The 19800-nt window shown below is 43.5% G+C and overlaps 1 protein-coding gene across 1 annotated transcript in view; it reads right to left on the bottom strand.

The window, feature by feature from the left end:
- KIFAP3 (kinesin associated protein 3) overlaps positions 1–19800 on the bottom strand; it is a 73357-nt gene that overhangs the window by 15800 nt on the left and 37757 nt on the right. Inside the window, exons 15-19 of the mRNA XM_028732451.2 lie at positions 18880–19005; positions 16427–16525; positions 13733–13818; positions 9836–10025; positions 6861–6960 (exon numbers count right to left, since the gene is read on the bottom strand). Of these exons, the coding sequence (XP_028588284.2) occupies positions 6861–6960; positions 9836–10025; positions 13733–13818; positions 16427–16525; positions 18880–19005 (601 nt within the window). The remainder of the gene's footprint in view (positions 1–6860; positions 6961–9835; positions 10026–13732; positions 13819–16426; positions 16526–18879; positions 19006–19800) is intronic.

The raw sequence follows: 19800 nt of genomic DNA on the forward strand, positions 1-19800 counted from the left end.
GATATAGTACTAGTATATGCATACTAGGGGCTGTGCCCAAGCTCTCTTCCCTTAGACCTTGCCAACCCTGCCCTTATAGCTCATCCAAAGCCCCCCAGTTTGCCCAAACCACTGCCCAATCCTGATAGTGGCGGGTGAGCTGGCATGGGTGGGGTTCAGTTACTCTCCCAGCTTGCCAACATTGTGGGTCACTACCACTTAGCAAAAGGGGCAGGGACCTCAGTGCATGGTGGTGGAGCCAATTCAAAGCTCCTGCCTCCATGCACCATGCTAAGCTCCCATGTTACATCGCTGGGCAATAACAGTACCCCAAAACAGTCCATCCCCCTCTCTCTTTACTGCTTGCCTCAAACAATTATCATTTCAGCCTCAGCTGTGGAGGATGAGGAAGGGGAAAGCGACCGATGACAGTAGCAGAAGAGGAGAGGTGCTGAGGAGTTGCTCTGTTTTGCCTGTTCCTCTGTGGCTTGCATGGGCCTCCTTGGCCATTGCCGCTGTAGAGGCTGAAATAGCAGCATCAGTCTGAGATAGGTATTGGCAGAGCAAGCCAGTTGATGGGAAGGTAGTCTGTCTGTCCTGACAGTTCCAATGTGGCTCACCTGGGTCAGCTGCCCATCTGCTTGCCCACCTGGGCTGCCCACCTGCATGACAACACTCCACTGCAAATACAGGACAGTGGTACCTTGGTTCTCGAACTTAATCCGTTCCAGGAGTCTGTTCAACTCCCGAAACTGTTAGAAAAACAAGGGGCGTCTTCCGATTGGCTACAGGAGCTTCCTGCACTCAATTGGAAGCCGTGTCAGACATTCAGCTTCCGAAAAATGTTACCTAACCGGAAAACTCACTTCCAGGTTTGTGGCATTTGGGAGCTGATTTGTTTGGGAGCCAAGCCATTTGACTACCAAGGTACCACTGTCTACTGGGATTAGGTTCCCACCATCTAGAAATATTAAAGAATTTTGAAACAAAAGCAACTGCAGTAATTTTATAGACTGTGACATATCTTGCTCTACTACGGCCAGAAAAGGTAAGGAAACACTACCATGGTAATAGCAGCTTTTACAAACCACAAACGACTTGTCATTAGCTGGGGAAAGATAGAAGTGTGACAAATATATAATAAAGGATGTGTGGCAAAGTCTTCACTTTTTTACTCTATGTCCTGTGTTGTTTTTAAGACATACGAGCTTTCCTTATTAGAATGTCTTAACCTACCAGCTTATAAATTGTACATACAGAACCAGCTTTGTGACATTCTTACATTTTTACGGCACACCTATAATCTTGAAACTGTAATACTCTACCCCCACCCCCAAAATTACTAACTTTGCTTTAAAATCTCCATTCACAAATGGAACACAATGCCTTTGCAATGAGAATTTCAAATTTAAACTAAATACCACCCAGGTCCCAGTCCAACACTAAATACTACACTATAAAGGTAAAGGGATCCCTGACTTTTAAGTCCAGTCGCGAACGACTCTGGGGTTGCAGCGCTCATCTCGCTTTCCTGGCCGAGGGAGCCGACGTTTGTCCACAGACAGTTTTTCCGGGTCATGTGGCCAGTATGACTAAGCCGCTTCTGGCGAAACCAGAACAGCGCACGGAAATGTCATTTACCTTCCTGCCAGAGTGGTACCTATTTATCTACTTGCACTTGATGTGCTTTCGAACTGCTAGGTTGGCAGGAGCAGGGACCGAGCAATGGGAGCTCACCCCTTTGCAGGGATTCGAACCACCGACCTTTTGATCGGCAAGTCTCTCTACACTACACTGGTTCTCAAATGGATCTTCTAGCCCATTTGTGCTGAAAGGCCTGGGTTGAGCAAATTTATTTTATTTGCTTTTTCACCTACCACTGGGGTGCCTGTGGCTCCTACATTTTTCCTTCTACCCTTCTACAGTGGTACCTCCGGTTATGAACTTAATTCGTTCTGGAGGTCCATTCTTAACCCAAAACCATTCTTAACATGAGGCACACTTTCACCTATGGGGCCTCCCGCTGCTGCCATGTGACTTCCGCTCGCATCCCGGGGCAAAGTTCGCAACCCGCGGTTCCACTGTACATGGTTAGCCTGTTTTAGCTGTGTGAAGCATCAACCAATGACTTAGTTAGAACAAGGGACTACTCTGGCTATGATTTTCCTTGGCTATCTGAAAATTATTTTCTCCGTTTTCTCCTTCCCTTCCCCCTCCATTCTCCTGAGAAGTGTTTGAAACTGGATTCATTTGAAAGCAAAATTGCTATTACTTTGGCAAGGACCCTGTTATTCTGAAATTGCAGGGCTTTTCATTTATGCACATTTATATCACTACCCTGTATTTTTCACTTGGGGGCTGCATTAGTCAAACTTTTGAAAACTGCATTACTCTGCTCTGCAAAATAAAGCAAAACACACTTTTGCTCTGAGCGTGTCTAGGTGAGACTTGCGCTTTTGAGCTGTGCTTTATTTTGTGCAAAAAACCCACATTTTTTTCTGTTTATCATCGTCGTCTTCTTGCTGAACCTCAGAAAGCAATACTACCCTCATCCAGCATTGGAGTTCAACAGAACTCCAAACAAAGTAAGGGACTGAAAGCTCATTTTTATTGTAGTCTTAGAAGGGGGCATGGTTGGCAGGGGGTGAGGCGTGACTATCATGAACCCTGTATTTCTGAATTTGCCACTATACTACTGTGTTAAGAGGTGGTGGCTAAAATATTTGGTGTGGATACAAGGGCAGCCCAAAGTTACAAACCCCTGGGTAAAGTTATTTTATGGAAGTTATCTAATAAAGAACCAAAAGACACCGAGAAACATGTGTGTGGTAGTACTGTGTTAAATGCAGTAACAGCTGATGAAATGCTGAAAGTGTTTCTCAAATTGAGAAGGGGAAGCCTCAAGCACAGAAACATACGATTCTTATTAGGTTGTAAACAGTTAAGCATTAAAATGCCCTAGAATGATATTATGGAATGAATGAAATGCACACTATATAAGAGAATCCCGCCTTTCTGCAATTATTTTTAATTAGCCTTCCTATTAAGTATGATTTTAACTTCCAACACCAAGTCAGATTTGAAGAGATGGGCAGTTGAACTCCGAACGCTGGGGAATAGCAATTCTGCTGTTCATGCCCCAGAGCACTAATGCATTTTACATCAAGCTCAAACATCAGGAAATCCTGGCTTCTGGCGCCAAGAAGTTCAAAACTGTAATGACACATGTCTGAAAACTGGGATTCACTACCCAAATGCTGCTGTCTATTCTTTCAAGCAAATCACTGTCTCCCCCTCCTTTGCTATGTGAAACGGAGTTTTTGCAGCAGGACATGTTTTCAATTAGGTAGTTTTTGCCTTACGAATAGCTCTGCGGATAACCATATACGAAGTATTCCCAGAAAGAAGGAATGCACTGGAAAATCATAACACAGGTTTTGTGCATATACCCTACTATGCTGCCCCAATTCTAATATTTGGCAGAAAAGCTACAATTTTATCAGTAAGTCATATATTATTGAACATTAGCAATATTGCAGCATAATTATCATAACATCACAGCTGTGCCTTTGCAACAACTTGCCAGTCCCATTTGAAGCATTTGTGTGCTGATACATTGTGAGATAACTGCTTTTGAATTATGATGCTGGAGGAGAGTCTTGAGAGTCCCATGGACTGCAAGAAGATCAAACCTATCCATTCTGAAGGAAATCAGCCCTGAGTGCTCACTGGAAGGACAGATCCTGAAGCTGAGGCTCCAATACTTTGGCCACCTCATGAGAAGAGAAGACTCCCTGGAAAAGACCCAGCAGTGGAAGACAGGAGTGCCTGGTGTGCTCTGGTCCATGGGGTCACGAAGAGTCGGACACGAGGGCTCACTGATGGGGTTACCTATTCAGTTTCTGAGCTTGAAATGGTGCTTTGGAGAATGCTCAAGAGGGAAATTTATTGTCATTGCTATAGTACAAACTGTATTGCAAATTCAGTGATTCAGGTCATCCTCGAATGAAGGGTGGTAAATAAATTTAATGATAATAATTTCCAAGCAGGAAATGATGCCTGAATACACACAGAACAATGTTGTATTTTCTGGAGGTGAGGAAGGGAGAAAGATTTGGCAGGGTAAGGAAGAGACCCACAAGAATGACCGGTACCTTTGTGAGCATTGTTGTTGAACACTTGCAAAAATCCTTGATGTTTTGCAAGTATTTGACTGGTTTTGACTTGAGTTAGGTGGGGTTCTTGCATTACTATTTTCTGCATCTGAGAGGCCTCCGTATAGCACAGTATATGAATAATTATGTATCAGATACCTAAAACCCCCTTTTAAATATTTGCAGCAATCTGTGTGAATGCCTCTAAGGTAGGTATGTGACACTTGCAAAATTAGCACCTAAAGCAGTTTAAAGCAATACCCACCACCATAAAATGAATAAACATTTGCTTGGCAGGCAGCACCCAAAGTTCTGGTCCTGCAATCGCCCCTCACATTAGGAGTGGAGCGGGGGGGGGGGGAGATTCTGCCAAAAGATGCCAGCTTTTCATGCTGAACGATGCACATCACGATCTCTCTTCCACCTGGCAGGCAAGAGAAGGGGAGGGGCCTAAGTGTCTATCACAGCTCTAAGCGGCCACTGGAAAGGAGAGGAACGTTTTGCCTTTTCTCACGCATCTCCTTAAATCTACCAAAACAGTGATGCATTTTTGTAGAATGTAAAAGGTTTGGTGAAAAGGGCCCTCAGCACTAATGCTACTTGGTCTCTACAGTGCAAGGGACCAAAATGCATCAGTTTTCAGAATATCTTTTTACATATACGTTTGCATTCGAGGTCCTGAAAGCAACTGTAACTTTTGTGTGAGGACAACTTGCTTTTTCACAGCTGAAGAAACGGGCCTCATTTGGCAAACAGACAAGATGTTTCACACACACACACACATACACACACACACACAGCCAGATTGCAGCCATCACCATCTTTCATAAAAATATACAGCCAAGAGGGACCTTAGTGATCATGATGGATTATGGCCTGCTGAAATCTGTCATCTGAATGGGCCATAAATAAAAATACAGATCTGTGAACCTCACTTTCAAGACTCCATAAACTAGTTTGCATACTTCCATGCTCAAATTCCTCTAGTAAATAGTAATATTTATTTGGTTGGCAATTTAGGTGTCTAAAACAAAGCACGTAAAGGCAGTTCAGCTCTCAGGGCTTTCACATTTCTATACCAAAATTTTAAAGCAGCTCCAGGTTGTAGTATTCTTGGAAAAAGTTCCAGTGCCATTTCTTACCATCTACATTCCTCCTTTGTGTGATTCTCTTGTTAGGAAATATTCACATACAATGCACTTCTCCCAGACTTGTCTTACTGAAGAAAATACTACAGTTTGTTTATGCACTGTTCAAAGGGGTACCTTCCAAACCCATCTCTTTATTTCACAAACATGTCTCCTAAATAAAAGGTGTTCCATAATTCCAGCAAAGAAGCAATGCCAAATCTGTTGCAAAATCAAAGTTCACCTACTTGGTCTTCCCAGAAAAGTTGGCACATGATCAGAATGGAAGAGACGGCAGAGGTGCAGACACACATTTCTGAAAAAACTAGTGCGGCAATGGATTTTTACGATATTAAATTTTCAAGATGAAAAGTGTGCTTTTGAGTGATTTTAGAAGCCCTGGGGAAAATAGCCCTACCTTAGTGATCTTTTGCATCTCTTTTCAGTGATGTATATGGTTGCTTTTCTATCATTTAAAGGTTGCTTCTTGTGATCTCAGCCAATTGAGGTTCACTTTTCCTGGCAGTACACAGCCAGCCAGATCTAATATTGCAATAACTCAACTAAGGGCAAAAAACCCCTCCCACTGATTGCAAAGGCATGTGGGAAACATTTTGTTTTGCTACACTGCAGTTGCTGTTTTATTGTACTCAACAGCATGTGCCTTGATCTAGAACCATATGACACACATGGCTACACGAGCTAAGATATACACAGGAAGATGCACTTCTGAATGTGTCTTCTCATTCACATCTCACCTAACTTAATCAGGTGTGTGGCTGGACGGGAGAGCACACCATCAATGACAAAGCCCATCCTCTCTTCCATGACACACTCTTGCGAAGAGCCTCTCTCAAAAGGATGTGGAAAATCACTAAAGGGAGGGTCGTTTTGTAGAAGAAAGGGTTGCAAAACGTGCCACTACCACCCATTTCAGCTCAATGCTTAAAATTACTCTGAGTGGCTTTTTGGAGCCCAGGGCATCGTCAATAATGCTGTCCGTTAGGTAGAAAGGTTTTAGTTAAAAAATAATAACGGCAGTAGAGAAATTTATATTTAACAACTCATTTAAAATTACTGAAACCATCTCTGTTAAGTAAATCAAAACTCCAAATACAGACCAGTTTCCAAATAACAATGCCGGTCACAACACAGAAATAACTGTGTGGTCTGGTTTTGTGTTCTATTTTATTGATTTTGGGAAGCTATCAGAAATACTTTGTTATACCAATCTGTTAGAAGAAAGGCAGGATTCAACTGACAGCTGGGGCTTCCAACATAACAAAATGGTAAAGTTTGGTGAATGGTTTCTACTTTGCAGCTTTGTTCCCATATTATGCTTTTTAAAAGTGGCTTGACTTGACAGTTATACTCCGTCATGCACTGGGTGGCTGGGAAGATACAGAAAGAGAATGGCTGCCATATTCTCCTGACACAGGGCTTCCACCAAATCCTACAGCCCCTCAGGCAGCAGAGATCAAGTACAAAATTGCACCTACCCTGAAACACGTGTTTGAAAATGTACAAATCCAAAGCTTAAGATGTGACATTGATAACGTTTGAATTAATGTAAGCTTAGCCTTTTGCAGAATCAATTTACCTGCTGGAGAAATGATGCTGACCCACAAGGTCTCCATTCTGCAGGTGGTAATCACCGAAGAAATCAGGACTCACTGCTCCATCGTGTGCTATCAGCCCCTCTATATAAAGAGAAAAGGTAGAGGCTGAGTGTGCTGTTTATTCATTTTTATTTACTATTACATTTACATCCCACCATTCCTCCAAAGAGCTCAGGGTGGTGTATATGCTTCTTCATTTCATTCTCACAACAACCCTGTGAGGTGGGTTAAGATGGGACATAGGGACTGTCCTGAGGTCACCTTCAAGCCTGAGAGGGGATTTAGTCTCCCAGAACCTAGTCTGACCCTTTGACCACTACCCTACCCTACCCTAGGAAGTCTTGACTGAAAATTCAGTCCCAGCAGTTATCAATATAAACAATTTAAACCAATTCCCATTAGACCAGGGGTCAGCAACCTTTTTTCAGCCGTGGGCCGGTCTACCATCCCTCAGACCATGTGGTGGGCTGGACTATATTTTGAAAAATAAATAAATGAACAAATTCCTACGCCCCACAAATAACCCAGAGATGCATTTTAAATAAAAGGACACATTCTACTCAGGTAAAAACATGCTGATTCCCGGACCATCTGCAGGCTGGATTGAGAATGCGATTGGGCCACATCCAGCCCATGGGTATTAGACTGTTATTTCCCACAATTGCAATTTGCATCTAAAGAACAGGCCAACAGGGGATGGCTACAATTTCATTACTAAGCAGTAGATAAACAGATCCACATGGTTTCTACCCTAAATTAAGCACAAATGGACGCTGTAGTAAAGAAACGCAAATTCCCTTGCAACACAGAGATCCCTAAGAAAGCTTTCAGCATAAACAAGGTGTGACAAAGAAGGTGGTGAGTAAGAGTGAGCAACTGAGAGGCAAGATTTTGTTCGCAGCAACACCACCTCATTTCAACTGAACTGACCAATGCTATAGTTGGGGCTTTTAGTACGTAGCAGGTGGGTGTCTTCACAGCTCAGTTTTGCTCTCTGTGAGTCTCAATTCCTTTTGCGTATCAATTACCTGCAGGTCCAATATCCTATCACTGCATTCTTTCACAACTCAGAATCAAAGCAAGCTTGGGGGGGGGTGCATACCCAACGTGCTTACCAACATGATGGGGGGGGGGGTAGGGTAGAGGTGCAGTTGAGGTGGCAAGGGCACACTGGCACAGCCAATCCAGTGCTCCCACTGTTGCAGTCATACCACCCCAACATCACTGCCATCATGCTCTGCCCCATCCCAGTTAAGTGACACAACTCCACTGTCAATAGGGCAGCTTTGTGGACCCATTCCTGGCAAGAGTGTTTTGCAGGAGGCAGCTGACAAAAGTATTATTATAGCATTCCTTGGGGGGGGGGGGGAATCAAGATCTCCTTCCACAGGCTTTTGAGAATGTATTGAAAATCCAATGCCTCTTTTATATAGAGTGGTACCTTGGTTTACCAACTTAACCCGTTCCTGAAGTCCGTTCATAAACCAAAACCGTTCTTAAACCGAGGCGTGGTTTCCCTAATGAGGCCTCCCACCACTGGTGCCCTTCCACCGTTCGGATTCCTTTCTTAGACCGAGGTAAAGTTCACAAATCGGGACACTACTTCCAGTTTTGCAGAGTTTGTAAACCGAATAGTTCTTAAACAGGGCTGTTCTTAAACCGAGATACAGTCGTACATTGTTTTGCAGCTGGGATCCATTTTGGAGCCCCAGCCGCTAGCCGAAAAGGACGCAGGGCAAAGTGCCTTATCTGTGCAAGCGTGTGGAGCGGTTTGCGCTTCTGCACATGCGTGAGTGGCAAACCTGGAAGTAACCTGTTCTGGTACTTCCGGGTTTGCCGCGGACATTTGCCGGAATGGACACTAGACGAGGCAGACATTCATGGAGGTATTACTGTATCACTGTACTAACTAATTTTGAAAGAAAAACATTGCCTATCAAACTGATCGCTCTTAAAAAATAATCATTTTAACATGTAGTATTAGAGATAAAGGGTGGTATTCAACTAAGTTTTATGCAGAGCAGACCCAATGTACCGCATTTTTCACCCTATAGGACGCACCGGCCCATAGGACGCACCTAGAATTTTTTTTTGGGGGGGGGGGGGAATAAAGGGGAAAAAAATTATTTCCCCCCCAGCCCCCAGAACGGGACCCAGAGCCATGCCGAAGCTGCGTGCAGCTTTGGCATTGCTCTGGGAGCTTGCGGGGCTGGAGGAGGGGGAAGCCCTCCGCCAGCCTTCTAACCAAGTCGGGGGACAGCGGGAAAGGCGCGCTGTGCCACCCGCTGTCTCCCGAGTTTGCGGGGCTGGCGACGGGGAGGAGCAGGCTTCTCCCCCCCGCCAGCCTTCTAACCAAGTCGGGGGACAGCGGGAAAGGCGCGCTGCACCTCCCGCTGTCCCCCGAGTTTGTGGGGCTGGTGGTGCGGCTCTCCTGAAGCCTGGAGAGCGAGAGGGGTCGGTGCACACCGACCCCTCTCGCTCTCCAGGCTTCAGCGAAAGCCTGCATTCGCCCCATAGGACACACACACATTTCCCCTTCATTTTTGGAGGGGAAAAAGTGCGTCCCATAGGGCGAAAAATACGGTAATTAATGAACGTGTGACCATGGTCAGTTAATTTCAGTGGGTCTACTCAAAGCATAGTTGAGTGCCACCCATAATACATTAATATACATATCAAAAGCAACGTGATTGCATCGTACAATAATGGTGCATGTATTCATTTAACTTTATCACTGTAAAAACCATGTGAATTCTGAACTTATGCCAGTTGCTAAACATGCGTTCAGCTACCTATAATAACAAACTTAAATCCAACATTTTTTTCTTTCCCAGCAAAATATCTTAACTTTAGCTGAACCTCTCTGTAAGATTGGGTGTACTGGGAATCAACTCCATGAAATGCTTGCAGGGAGCTGGTGCAGTGGGGAAGTTTATGTTATCTCTATCAGCCTTACCAGCATTGTAGTAAAGATCGGGCCTTTCAAGAATGTCCCCTTCGTGAATATATGGCTCAATGCGGTCATCCCCATACAAGTACTGTTCATTTTCATCCATCTGCCGACTCTCCACCATTTCTAGCCACTGAGAGTTGTGCCATCGAAACTTCTCACTCTGGATCTTCTTGGCCCATTCCTCATCATATTCCTGTTTGGGAGATTTAAAGGCTTTAATAAGAGCTAGCCTTAAAGGAAAACTGTTATTAGTGCTTCACTTTTGCAATTAACTTTCTTGGATAGGTAATTAAAAAAGCACCTTAAAAGCTAAAATCAATACGCTTCCCACAAGAGTCTGGCTTGTAATTTTGTGTGAACCCAGGCTCAGGTTTTACTTTTCTGCCAACAAATCATGAGCAAAAGCCAATGTTTTGTTCTCAGCTTGCTGCTTGCAGTTTGTTTAAAGTGTGGGGAGAACCTCCAGCCCCTAGGCCAAATTTGTGCCATGAGGCCATTTCCCCCTAACTTGTTGTCCAGTTTGGAGCAGGTACAGAAGTGGCTGGATTGGCTGTGCAGCTGAGGACCCCATGGGGAACTTGATCACAAAGACCAGTGTTTCCCAAAGTTGGCAATAATGCCTCCTGGGGGGGGGGGGTGATGGAACAATCCAGGGGAGCAGTAGAAGCCTCAAGTGCAATTGGGGGGGCAATGAATAAAAATAAGGGGCTGGCGGAAACATAAAGAATAGAATTTTGAAAAACTGTTCATACATGTTTCGCCTGTTGTGTAATGACACTTACCGCCAGGTCGGTAACTGTTGCGAGATGGCAGCAATGCTCCCCCCTGGATCTGATGGTTGTGCTGGAGGGAGGGATTTTCCTGGGTTTGGGTGAACATTTTTTGGTTTCACCCAGGCCCAAGAAGTGGGTCACAGCTTGCCTGCCTATTTGGCCAATGGCAGGTGAGCTGCAGCGCCAGCCCCACCCCTGGGGCAGATTGGACTGAACAGGCAGGTTTGACTCTGGTCCTGGGGCCTAGTCCTCCTCCTCGCCAAGTTTTGAAAATCTGTTTGTACATGTTTCATCTGCACGTTCGATGTTGTAGGTCAGTGGTTCCCAATTAACCAATTACTGATGACCCCCTTTTTTCCAAAACCCAAGCCACGGACCCCCTACTTTTGTAAATTTTGATAGCTCCTTGGTAGCTACCTCTGCAAAGCGATTTTATGGACAAAATGTGGGGTAGCCCCTTATAAGCAAAGGATTTTAGGCATACTAAAAAAAACAACAGACTAGGGCTGAGCGATATCTGGTTTTCAACAGTGTGATACATCAGCAGTTAAACATTGTGATATTCCAATATATCGCAATGTCTGAAACTGGAGATCAGTCATGGGGATAAGGAAAGGAGCAGTCACAGAGGCCCAGCGGGTGGTGTGTGCGCAAATCAGGCATGGGGGACATAGGACCTAGTGCGGTACGACATAGGTAGAAATAAAGATATATAAAAGAATGCAAATTTGTCACTGCATATTTCTGTTTGTTCGCCTAAAGAAGGTAGATTTATGGGGCAGGATGCAGAGTAATTTTTTTTGAAAAGGGGACAGTAGGCGAAATAAGTTTGGGAACCTCTGACATAGATAATTCCCACAGAAAGCAGGGTTGAAGTGGGGGGTGACTTCAAGCCTTCTGAATCAGATGAGTGAAGATTTCTGACAAATAGCCAAAACAGAAGATAAGAACATGGGAGGCAAGACCATTGTTTGAGCACGTATAGCAGTGAAAATACTGTTCTTCCCTCTGCTGCAAGTTTAGTCAGTTCTTGTTATTGTCCTCTACCTTTATTAGCACCTTCATCGTGGAAAATACACAAATTATTTCAGCAGGGTATGTGCCATCCTTTTTGAATGTCTAAATCTTTCCCTAGAGTACTAAACCACTGACACATTATGAAGCATTAAGTAGCCTCTCAAAATCTGGGTGCTATCCATCGGGGTCCTCTTTGTCACTAGTTTCCGTCACACCTTTTATCTAATTAAAATACTCGATGCTAAGAGAGAACTATATAAATCTGTTCTGTGTTTTGCTGTGTCTGATGGAAAACAGATTCCCCTTTTTTCTTTAATGTGGCAGGTCCTTAATCTGGTCAGTAATAAGGTTCATTAAAGACAACTGCTCAACTAAATTAAAGCTGCAATGCAGAAAGTTGGAAGCACAGCAAAAAAAAAAACAAAAAAAAAAAATCCACTTGAAATGTTATACAGCCATACATATCTTTGCACATTACATAAGCTCACAGCTACTGTGGCAAGACACAATATGCCTGAAACCACTAGGATTGTATCACAAAACTGCCACCTTGAATTTTACTTATTGGGGTTATTTATTTTAAACGGTGCAAACACATAGCTTCTAACCACAATTTGTCCAACAAATTAGGCTGATGTAGTATTATTATCTGCCCTGTGGCAATAAAGTACAGCCAAGTCGGACTTGTAAATATATTGTGAAGACACACTGTGGAGATGGTACGTTACATTCTGAAACTACCGTATTTCATCGCATAATTGTTGCTACTGCATAATAGTCACACCCCATTTTTTCCCAGCCCTAAAATCAGTTCCAAAGCTTTCACCGCATTAATCGCCGCAGAGCGGATTTGAGTAGAACATCCAGGTTCTGAAGAGAGAAAATGCCGGCAAGATGGCAATCGCCACAGGCTCAGTAAGCTGCTACCAGAGCCAGAAGATGGGGGACCCAGAAGGCCCGGAAAAGCCACAGAGGGGACTAATAATAATAATAATAATAATAATAATAATATAATATTATTTATACCCCGCCCATCTGGATGGGTTTCCCCAGCCACTCTGGGCGGCTTCCAATAAAACACTAAAATACAATAACCTATTAAACATTAAAAGCTTCCCTAAACAGGGCTGCCTTCAGATGTCTTCTAAAAGTTTGGTAGTTATTTTTCTTTTTGAAAAATAGTGGAAGGGCGTTCCACAGAGTGGGTGCCACTACCGAGAAGGCCCTCTGCCTGGTTCCCTGTAACTTGGCTTCTCGCAGCGAAGGAACCGCCAGAAGGCCCTTGGCGCTGGACCTCAGTGTCCGGGCAGAACGATGGACGCAACCATGCTATGTGCAAATACTTATACAGGAATGACCTACAGAAATAACCCAAAGTCTAGGAGAAACAGCTCTGTCTTACTAAATATGAAACATTTATTGTCATGAAATATATCACAGTACTAAACAGGTTAAATAATCCAGGTGTGGAGAACTGCATACATGCAAAAATGTTACAAAACAACACTGATCGCCACTTCCTCACAAGGGCAAATTAAGTATTTTTGAGGACTATAAATATGATTTTGCATCCATTAAAATCTCCAGGTCTTAAAATACTATAAACAGTCATTTGAAGTACGCACTTGCATCTAAAAGATTATTTAATCTGAAAAAATACAGTTTACTCGTTTTTATGCACACAGACATTCAGGGCAGTGTTTCAGTGCACAGGAGTTGCTGTTTCTGCCTAATATTTCAATCTGATCTGATCCACATGGTATAACAATTATTCTTTTATAAGAAAATATTCACCATATAAGCCTGGAGAAAGCGCCTTAAAATAAACACACTGAATTGTTTTTTATAAATCATATAACCTAGCAAAGAAGCTTCATAAGGCAACACATAATAAAGGACCCCACCAATCCTGTGTTTTCTGAATGCACTTATAATTTCGGAAGCAAAAATAACTGAGTAAAATATGAGGAACAAATTTTACTGAAACGTATTTACAACACAATTGACATAATTTTCAGTCACACGTCAGAAAATACTACTGCTTTTCAGAAAAAAAGGTGCTTGTCATTTTCATTAATACTCAGACGGAAGAAAGTGAAAAGTCACTTACTGCTATTATATCCAGTGTGTTGTCACAGACTTTGCGGATCTCAGCATTTTTATCATGCATCAGGTCTATAAGATATGCTGGAGCCTCTACAAAGATATTGTTAAGGACGTAAAGCAATTATGGATTCCTCCAAACAATTCTATACAATCTTGGTGTGAACAGTGAAGAAACTGTTTCAAACTTATTTTAACATAGCATTTTAAATTCATTCTAGACCCTTGTGGTGAAGGGTAGGTAAGAAATAATTTAAATAAATCACAGAATTGCAGAGATGGAAGGGACCTCAAGCATCATCTAGTCGAACCTCCTGCAATGCAGGAATCTCAACTAAAGCATCCATGACAGATGGCCATCGAACCTCTGCTTAAAATCTCCAAGGAAAGCGCGTCCATCACCTCCTGAGGGAGACTGTTCCACTGTCTAACAGCTCTCACTGTCAGAAAGTTCTTCCTAATATTGAGTCAGAATCTCCTTTCTTGTAACTTGAAGCCATTGGTTCGAGTCCTACCTGTCAGAGCAGAAGTAAACAAGCTTGCCCCATCCTCCATGTGACAGCCCTTAAGGTATTTGAAGATGGCTAACCTATCTCCCCCTAGTCTCCTCTTTTCCAGGCTAAACATCCCCAGCTCCTTCAACCATCTTCATAAGGCTTAGAAGAAACACACATCTGTTAACATTAAATGAGGTACCTTACTGAGACGTGGGTGGCACTGTGGGTTAAACCACAGAGCCTAGGACTTGCCGATCAGAAGGTTGGCGGTTCAAATCCCTGCGATGGGGTGGGCTCCCATTGCTCGGTCCCTGCTCCTGCTTCGAAAGCACGTCAAAGTGCAAGTAGATAAATAGGTACCGCTCCGGCGGGAAGGTAAATGGCGTTTCCGTGCGCTGCTCTGGTTCACCAGAAACGGCTTAGTCATGCTGGCCACATGACCTGGAAGCTGTACGCCGGCTCCCTCGGCTAATAAAGCGAGATGAGCGCCGCAACCCCAGAGTCGGCCACTACTGGACCTAATGATCAGGAGTCCCTTTACCTTTACTGAGAACTCTAAAGTAAAGGGAGTGTGCTTTTTAAGTGGGAGATAGACTTGCTATTAACAATGCTAGAAGGAAAAGCAACCATCAGGTGTTTCTTTTCATTACATTTGGAAAGCAGGAATACAGATCATTCCCTAATCCCCTATTACATCACCGCCCACAGTAACTGATTTTGAAAGCATAAAGATATGCTAGCATCACATGCAAAACGGAAAGAACAGCCATTTGTTTTGCATATGTACATGTTCCCAGCGCCACCCATTAAGCTCAGATCATATGAACATTTTATTAAAGCTTGCAGCCTTGCTAAAAAGTCATGTAAATGTTTATGGATACCAAAAAAAATTACAGTTGTAAAGATGATTTAGCACACATGCTAATAAGCTCATTCTATGACCTGACTACACTAACTTCTATTCCAGAGCAAAAGTGAGTGTTATAACATACTGTGACATTCAACTAAGATTTACTCAGAACAGACTGAATGAAATGTACATTGCTAAGGTCCAGTAATTTCAATTGGTCTACTCTGAGTAAATCTGAATGGAATACCACCCATAGCTATGATCCCATGCAGCGTTAGCAGCAGAGTTCACAGAAGAGCAGCAGCAGCAGCTTTGGAAACAAAAACTGCAGATCAAAAACCACAGCTATTCCTGCCACCATCCTTTGAAACTGACCACCTACTGACTCTCCTCCTGTTGTGAATGAAGACATCCAAGATTAGTGTCAGGGATGGGGGTGGACAGAAGAGGAGAAGGCATGTTCTTTCCTTTGCTATCCCTTATAAGAACAGAAACACAGCTGTGAAGTGGGGCCATTTCTGAAGGCAACACAGAATAATTGGATTGCCAGCCCTTTCGCTTTTGCAGAGCTCCTGCTGTTAAGAAAGCTGCATGACACACAGAAGAGTAACAAATACACTTTCACCATCACTGCATCTCTGTGGTAGGCATGGCTGCAGTCATTACATTGCCCCTGGGAAGGCACAGGAATCCTAGGAGGACCAAACTAGTAACCCCACAAAGGAGTTACTCCTCAATAAATAGCAGCTTAAGATACAACACCAATATTAGCTTCAATTGCTTCACTGCATCTCTAGAAAATAGTTGGTTATATATATTTTTTAAATGATCCTAAAATACAAAGCGGACGCGGGTGGCGCTGTGGTCTAAACCACTGAGTCTCTTGGGCTTGCCGGTCAGAAGGTCAGCGGTTCGAATCCCCGCGACGGGATGAGCTCCCGTTGTTTGGTCCCAGCTCCTGCCCACCTAGCAGTTCGAACGCACGTCCAAGTGCAAGTAGATAAATAGGTACCACTCTGGTGGGAAGGTAAACGGCATTTCCGTGCGCTGTTCTGGTTTGCCAGAAGCGGCTTAGTCATGCTGGCCACATGACCCGGAAGCTGTCTGAGGACAAACGCCGGCTCCCTCAGCCTATAGAGCGAGATGAGCGTGCAACCCCAGAGTCATCTGTGACTGGACCTAATGGTCAGAGATACCTTTACCTTTAAAATACAAAGCAATTCAATTTCAAATAGAAATGCATGGTCTGTGGTGAACCTATAGTGATGAAACCTTGAAATAAGAGCTTCTGCATATTCTGTAGAACCAATAAAAGCACTGCAGCAGGACTATTTGATCTATAGAAGAAGGATACGAGTCTCCTTGATTATGACATCTCTAGTGGCTTGATGGAAGACCATCTGGTAAAACACGTAAATGATTTGGCACACAAACTCGTCATCTTCTTGCTGAGCTATACAAAAGGAAAAAGAATTGCCCCGTCAAACTTTAAATCCCCAATTACTAGCATGTAATCATGAAGACGATGCATTAAATTTTCTAGATCATAATCCACACGAACATATACTCTAAAAACATACCAGTTTTAACCAAAGTTCAGGAGTGGCATTTGTCTGAAGGTCCTCCAGAGTTACTTACAGAAGGGGAGAAGCATGTGCTTGTAATTCCAAGGGAAATCCTGCATTGTAAGGAACTCAATGCCACTACTTTCTACAGCTTTCTACATGTTCTTCTCGCTTTGGGGGGTGGGAGGAGAGCAGAATATGCCACCAATCTTCCCACCCCATTTTACTTTTGGAGATTTGGAAGATATGCACTTTGAGTTAGCACACTGCTTTGCTCCACCCACTTAACCCCAAGAATTGTCTTTGCTCAGGCCACTTCCATAAAAAAAACAAAAGTGAAAGTCCCACCCTTTAAATCCAAATAGCTCTGCTACCTGGCCTAGCTCAAAGCAAATACAGTGGAACCTCGGTTTTTGAACGTAACCCGTTCTGAAAGACCATTCGGCTTCTGAAAAGTTTGAGAACCGAAGATCAAAGGGTGGCCAGCAAAATCCATTGAAAAAATGGAGAAATCTGTTCAAATTCCAAGGCGCATTCAGAAACGGAAGCAATTACTTCTGGGTTGTCAGCGTTCGGGTTCCAAATTGCTCATCAACAGAGACGTTTGAGAGCTGAGGTTTCACTGTAAACTAGGAGTCCCTGGTCTGCTTGAAGTAAAAAGTGACTCCTTGTTTGTTTTTTAAACTAGTTCTGAAGGAGGAAGAGGTGGACAATGGAGGTGGTTGCCTGCATTAAGGACAGAAGGCAGGGCTTTGGAGCACAACTCTCCTTGCCTTTAGGACAGAACTACCCATTGCACTCTGACTCCACATCCAGGAAATCTGGGCACCACTTTTCCTGAGCAAAGCAGCACCAAGAAGCAGCAATGTGTGGGCAGAAGTGGCAGTCTGGAGAAAGGAATTTAATCATGTTCCTGCCAACTTTCCACACCCCTGCCACTTATTTTCCAGCTGGCATCCCAGATCTGTGTTTGTGACGGAGGCACAGCTTGGAATAAAAACCACTAGGAAGAGAATTGTGGAAAATGGCAGGCAAGGGAAAGGTTAGACACCCCCCCCCCACCTCCTAAATTTCTCCTCTCCTGTTAATCACTCATGCCCTGATACCACTTTGCAGAGGGAAAGTAGCAGTCGCAAGTTTCAAGACGTGAAGTAGACAGAATGTGCAGTTTTCAGGCTTAATCTACATGTCCATCTCACATCTGGAAAGTCAGGAATGTGTGAACCGGTGCCAGATTGGCCTGAAGATAAATTGGGCTTTTAAAGTGTTCCAATTCAAAACTCAAAAAATCTCAAGGGATTTTTGAGTGTTCATCTGGAAGACTTGAAAAGTCCAATTTATTCACCACACCCTCTTCACTACTAGACACCCCCTTCCTCAAGTAATAATAATAATAATAATAATAATCCATAACCTGTGGAAGGGTGGGGTCCTCAAATTCTGGTCAGCCTTGGTAGTAGCCACTCCCCTGAAATATGTGGTTCCCAGGACCCTACTGACTCAGAGGGGTTGGTCCTGTGTCAAAAGTCACACTGAATTCCCACGTCAAAACCATCTGAAGCTCAGTTCTGGGTTAGTGATGTTTCTGCTCTCCTTTGAGCTGAACTGAGAACAGCTCTCCAGAGAACATGTGTCCCTTTCTCAGCTCTAAGCCATGCCCCGCATGTGAGCTGCTGCTTTTCACCAATGCATCCTTTCGTTACAGCTGAAAGGAGTCTTCTGTAGATCATTACCCCTTCTTCTTTGCCAATGGAAAACTTCTTTAGCTTGGGGAAAGGCAAGGGTTGGGAAGAATAAAGAGACGGGGCATAGTAGAGGGAAGGTACAAGCCCCATTTCTAGCTCGTCCAAGGTCAAAAGAAGATGGATCCAAACATTAATAATAGCCGGCCTTCTTGAAAAAGGAGCAGAGAAGAGTTAGCATTTCAAGTCCCAACCTCTTGAATATTATTGTTTTTAATGAGAGGTCTAATCAGAGGAGTTGCTAAGCTGAAGTAAATTGCTCTTGTCAAAAAAAATTCCACTTTTTTGTACACTTGTACATTTTTGTACACTTTTTTTAAAGTGGTATATCCACTGAAAGTATTTGTCTTGGATGAGCATCAGAGGGCAAGAAACAAGCTAACATTAAATAAGCTTTCACAACATAGGTTTAATACTCAAGTGCTTACAGACTTGTGGAACTAGGAACTGTGCGCACACACACACCCCAAAACACCCATAGGAGATTCTTAATAACATACCATTTAGTAGTTCAATGAGTGCTGGAATAATCCCAGATTTAGCTAGCAGCGCTGCGCAGGAATCATCCATGGACACTGTGCCAATCATTATCACCACTTCCAAAACAAGGTCATCTTCTGCAGAACCTGATAAATTTAACAGAGAGAGGGTATTGTTGAATCCCACAGACACACACCAAGCTTCATGCTGGAAGAAAGCCACACCCACAGAGAATTTTTCAATATGCCCAGCAAAACTACTTTTTTTTAGCAGTAAGCAAGCATTTGAGGTGGCTGCCATACTGATGCAACATCCTTGTTTAGCCTTCAGCCCCAACAAAGTACAACAGGGTCGCTGATCGTAACTCCTCTGCCCCATTCTAAACTTTTTTTTTTAACCGATGCAGTGGCCTAATAGCCAGGAAGGCTTTAGGACAGCACCTATGTCACAGGTTCTTTGAGACAACCATTGCTTTGGGAGTTACAATATCTGGTTAGGGACTGTTAGATCCAGTGCTTTTTTCCCCTAAACAAATGTTATGGGGTACTCTCATTTTGACTCAAGAAAACCACCATTTTATAGTTCAAATTGTGGAAAATAAATACAGTAAATGGAAAAAAGTACAAAGATTCACAAAATGTTTAGGGGTATGCGTACCCCTGTGTCCCCCCAGAAAAAAGCAGGTTAGATTCATGGGTCCATCAGAGCATTTTCACCAGGCCTGCTCCAATCTTACCAGAAGTCAAGCTCAGTTTATTGGTCCTCATTCAGCCCAGCACTGCATCCAGGCTCCAGTCCAGTTCCTGCACCACTACAGAGCTGAATGCCATCAGTGTACTGACGACAGTATGTTCCAAATCTCCCAATGACTTCTCTCAATGACCTCACATATATGTTAAATAGCATTGGGGACAAAATTGTGCTCTGAGGAATGCCATAGC

Source organism: Podarcis muralis, chromosome 5, assembly GCF_964188315.1.
Source record: "Podarcis muralis chromosome 5, rPodMur119.hap1.1, whole genome shotgun sequence".
NCBI lineage: Eukaryota > Metazoa > Chordata > Lepidosauria > Squamata > Lacertidae > Podarcis > Podarcis muralis.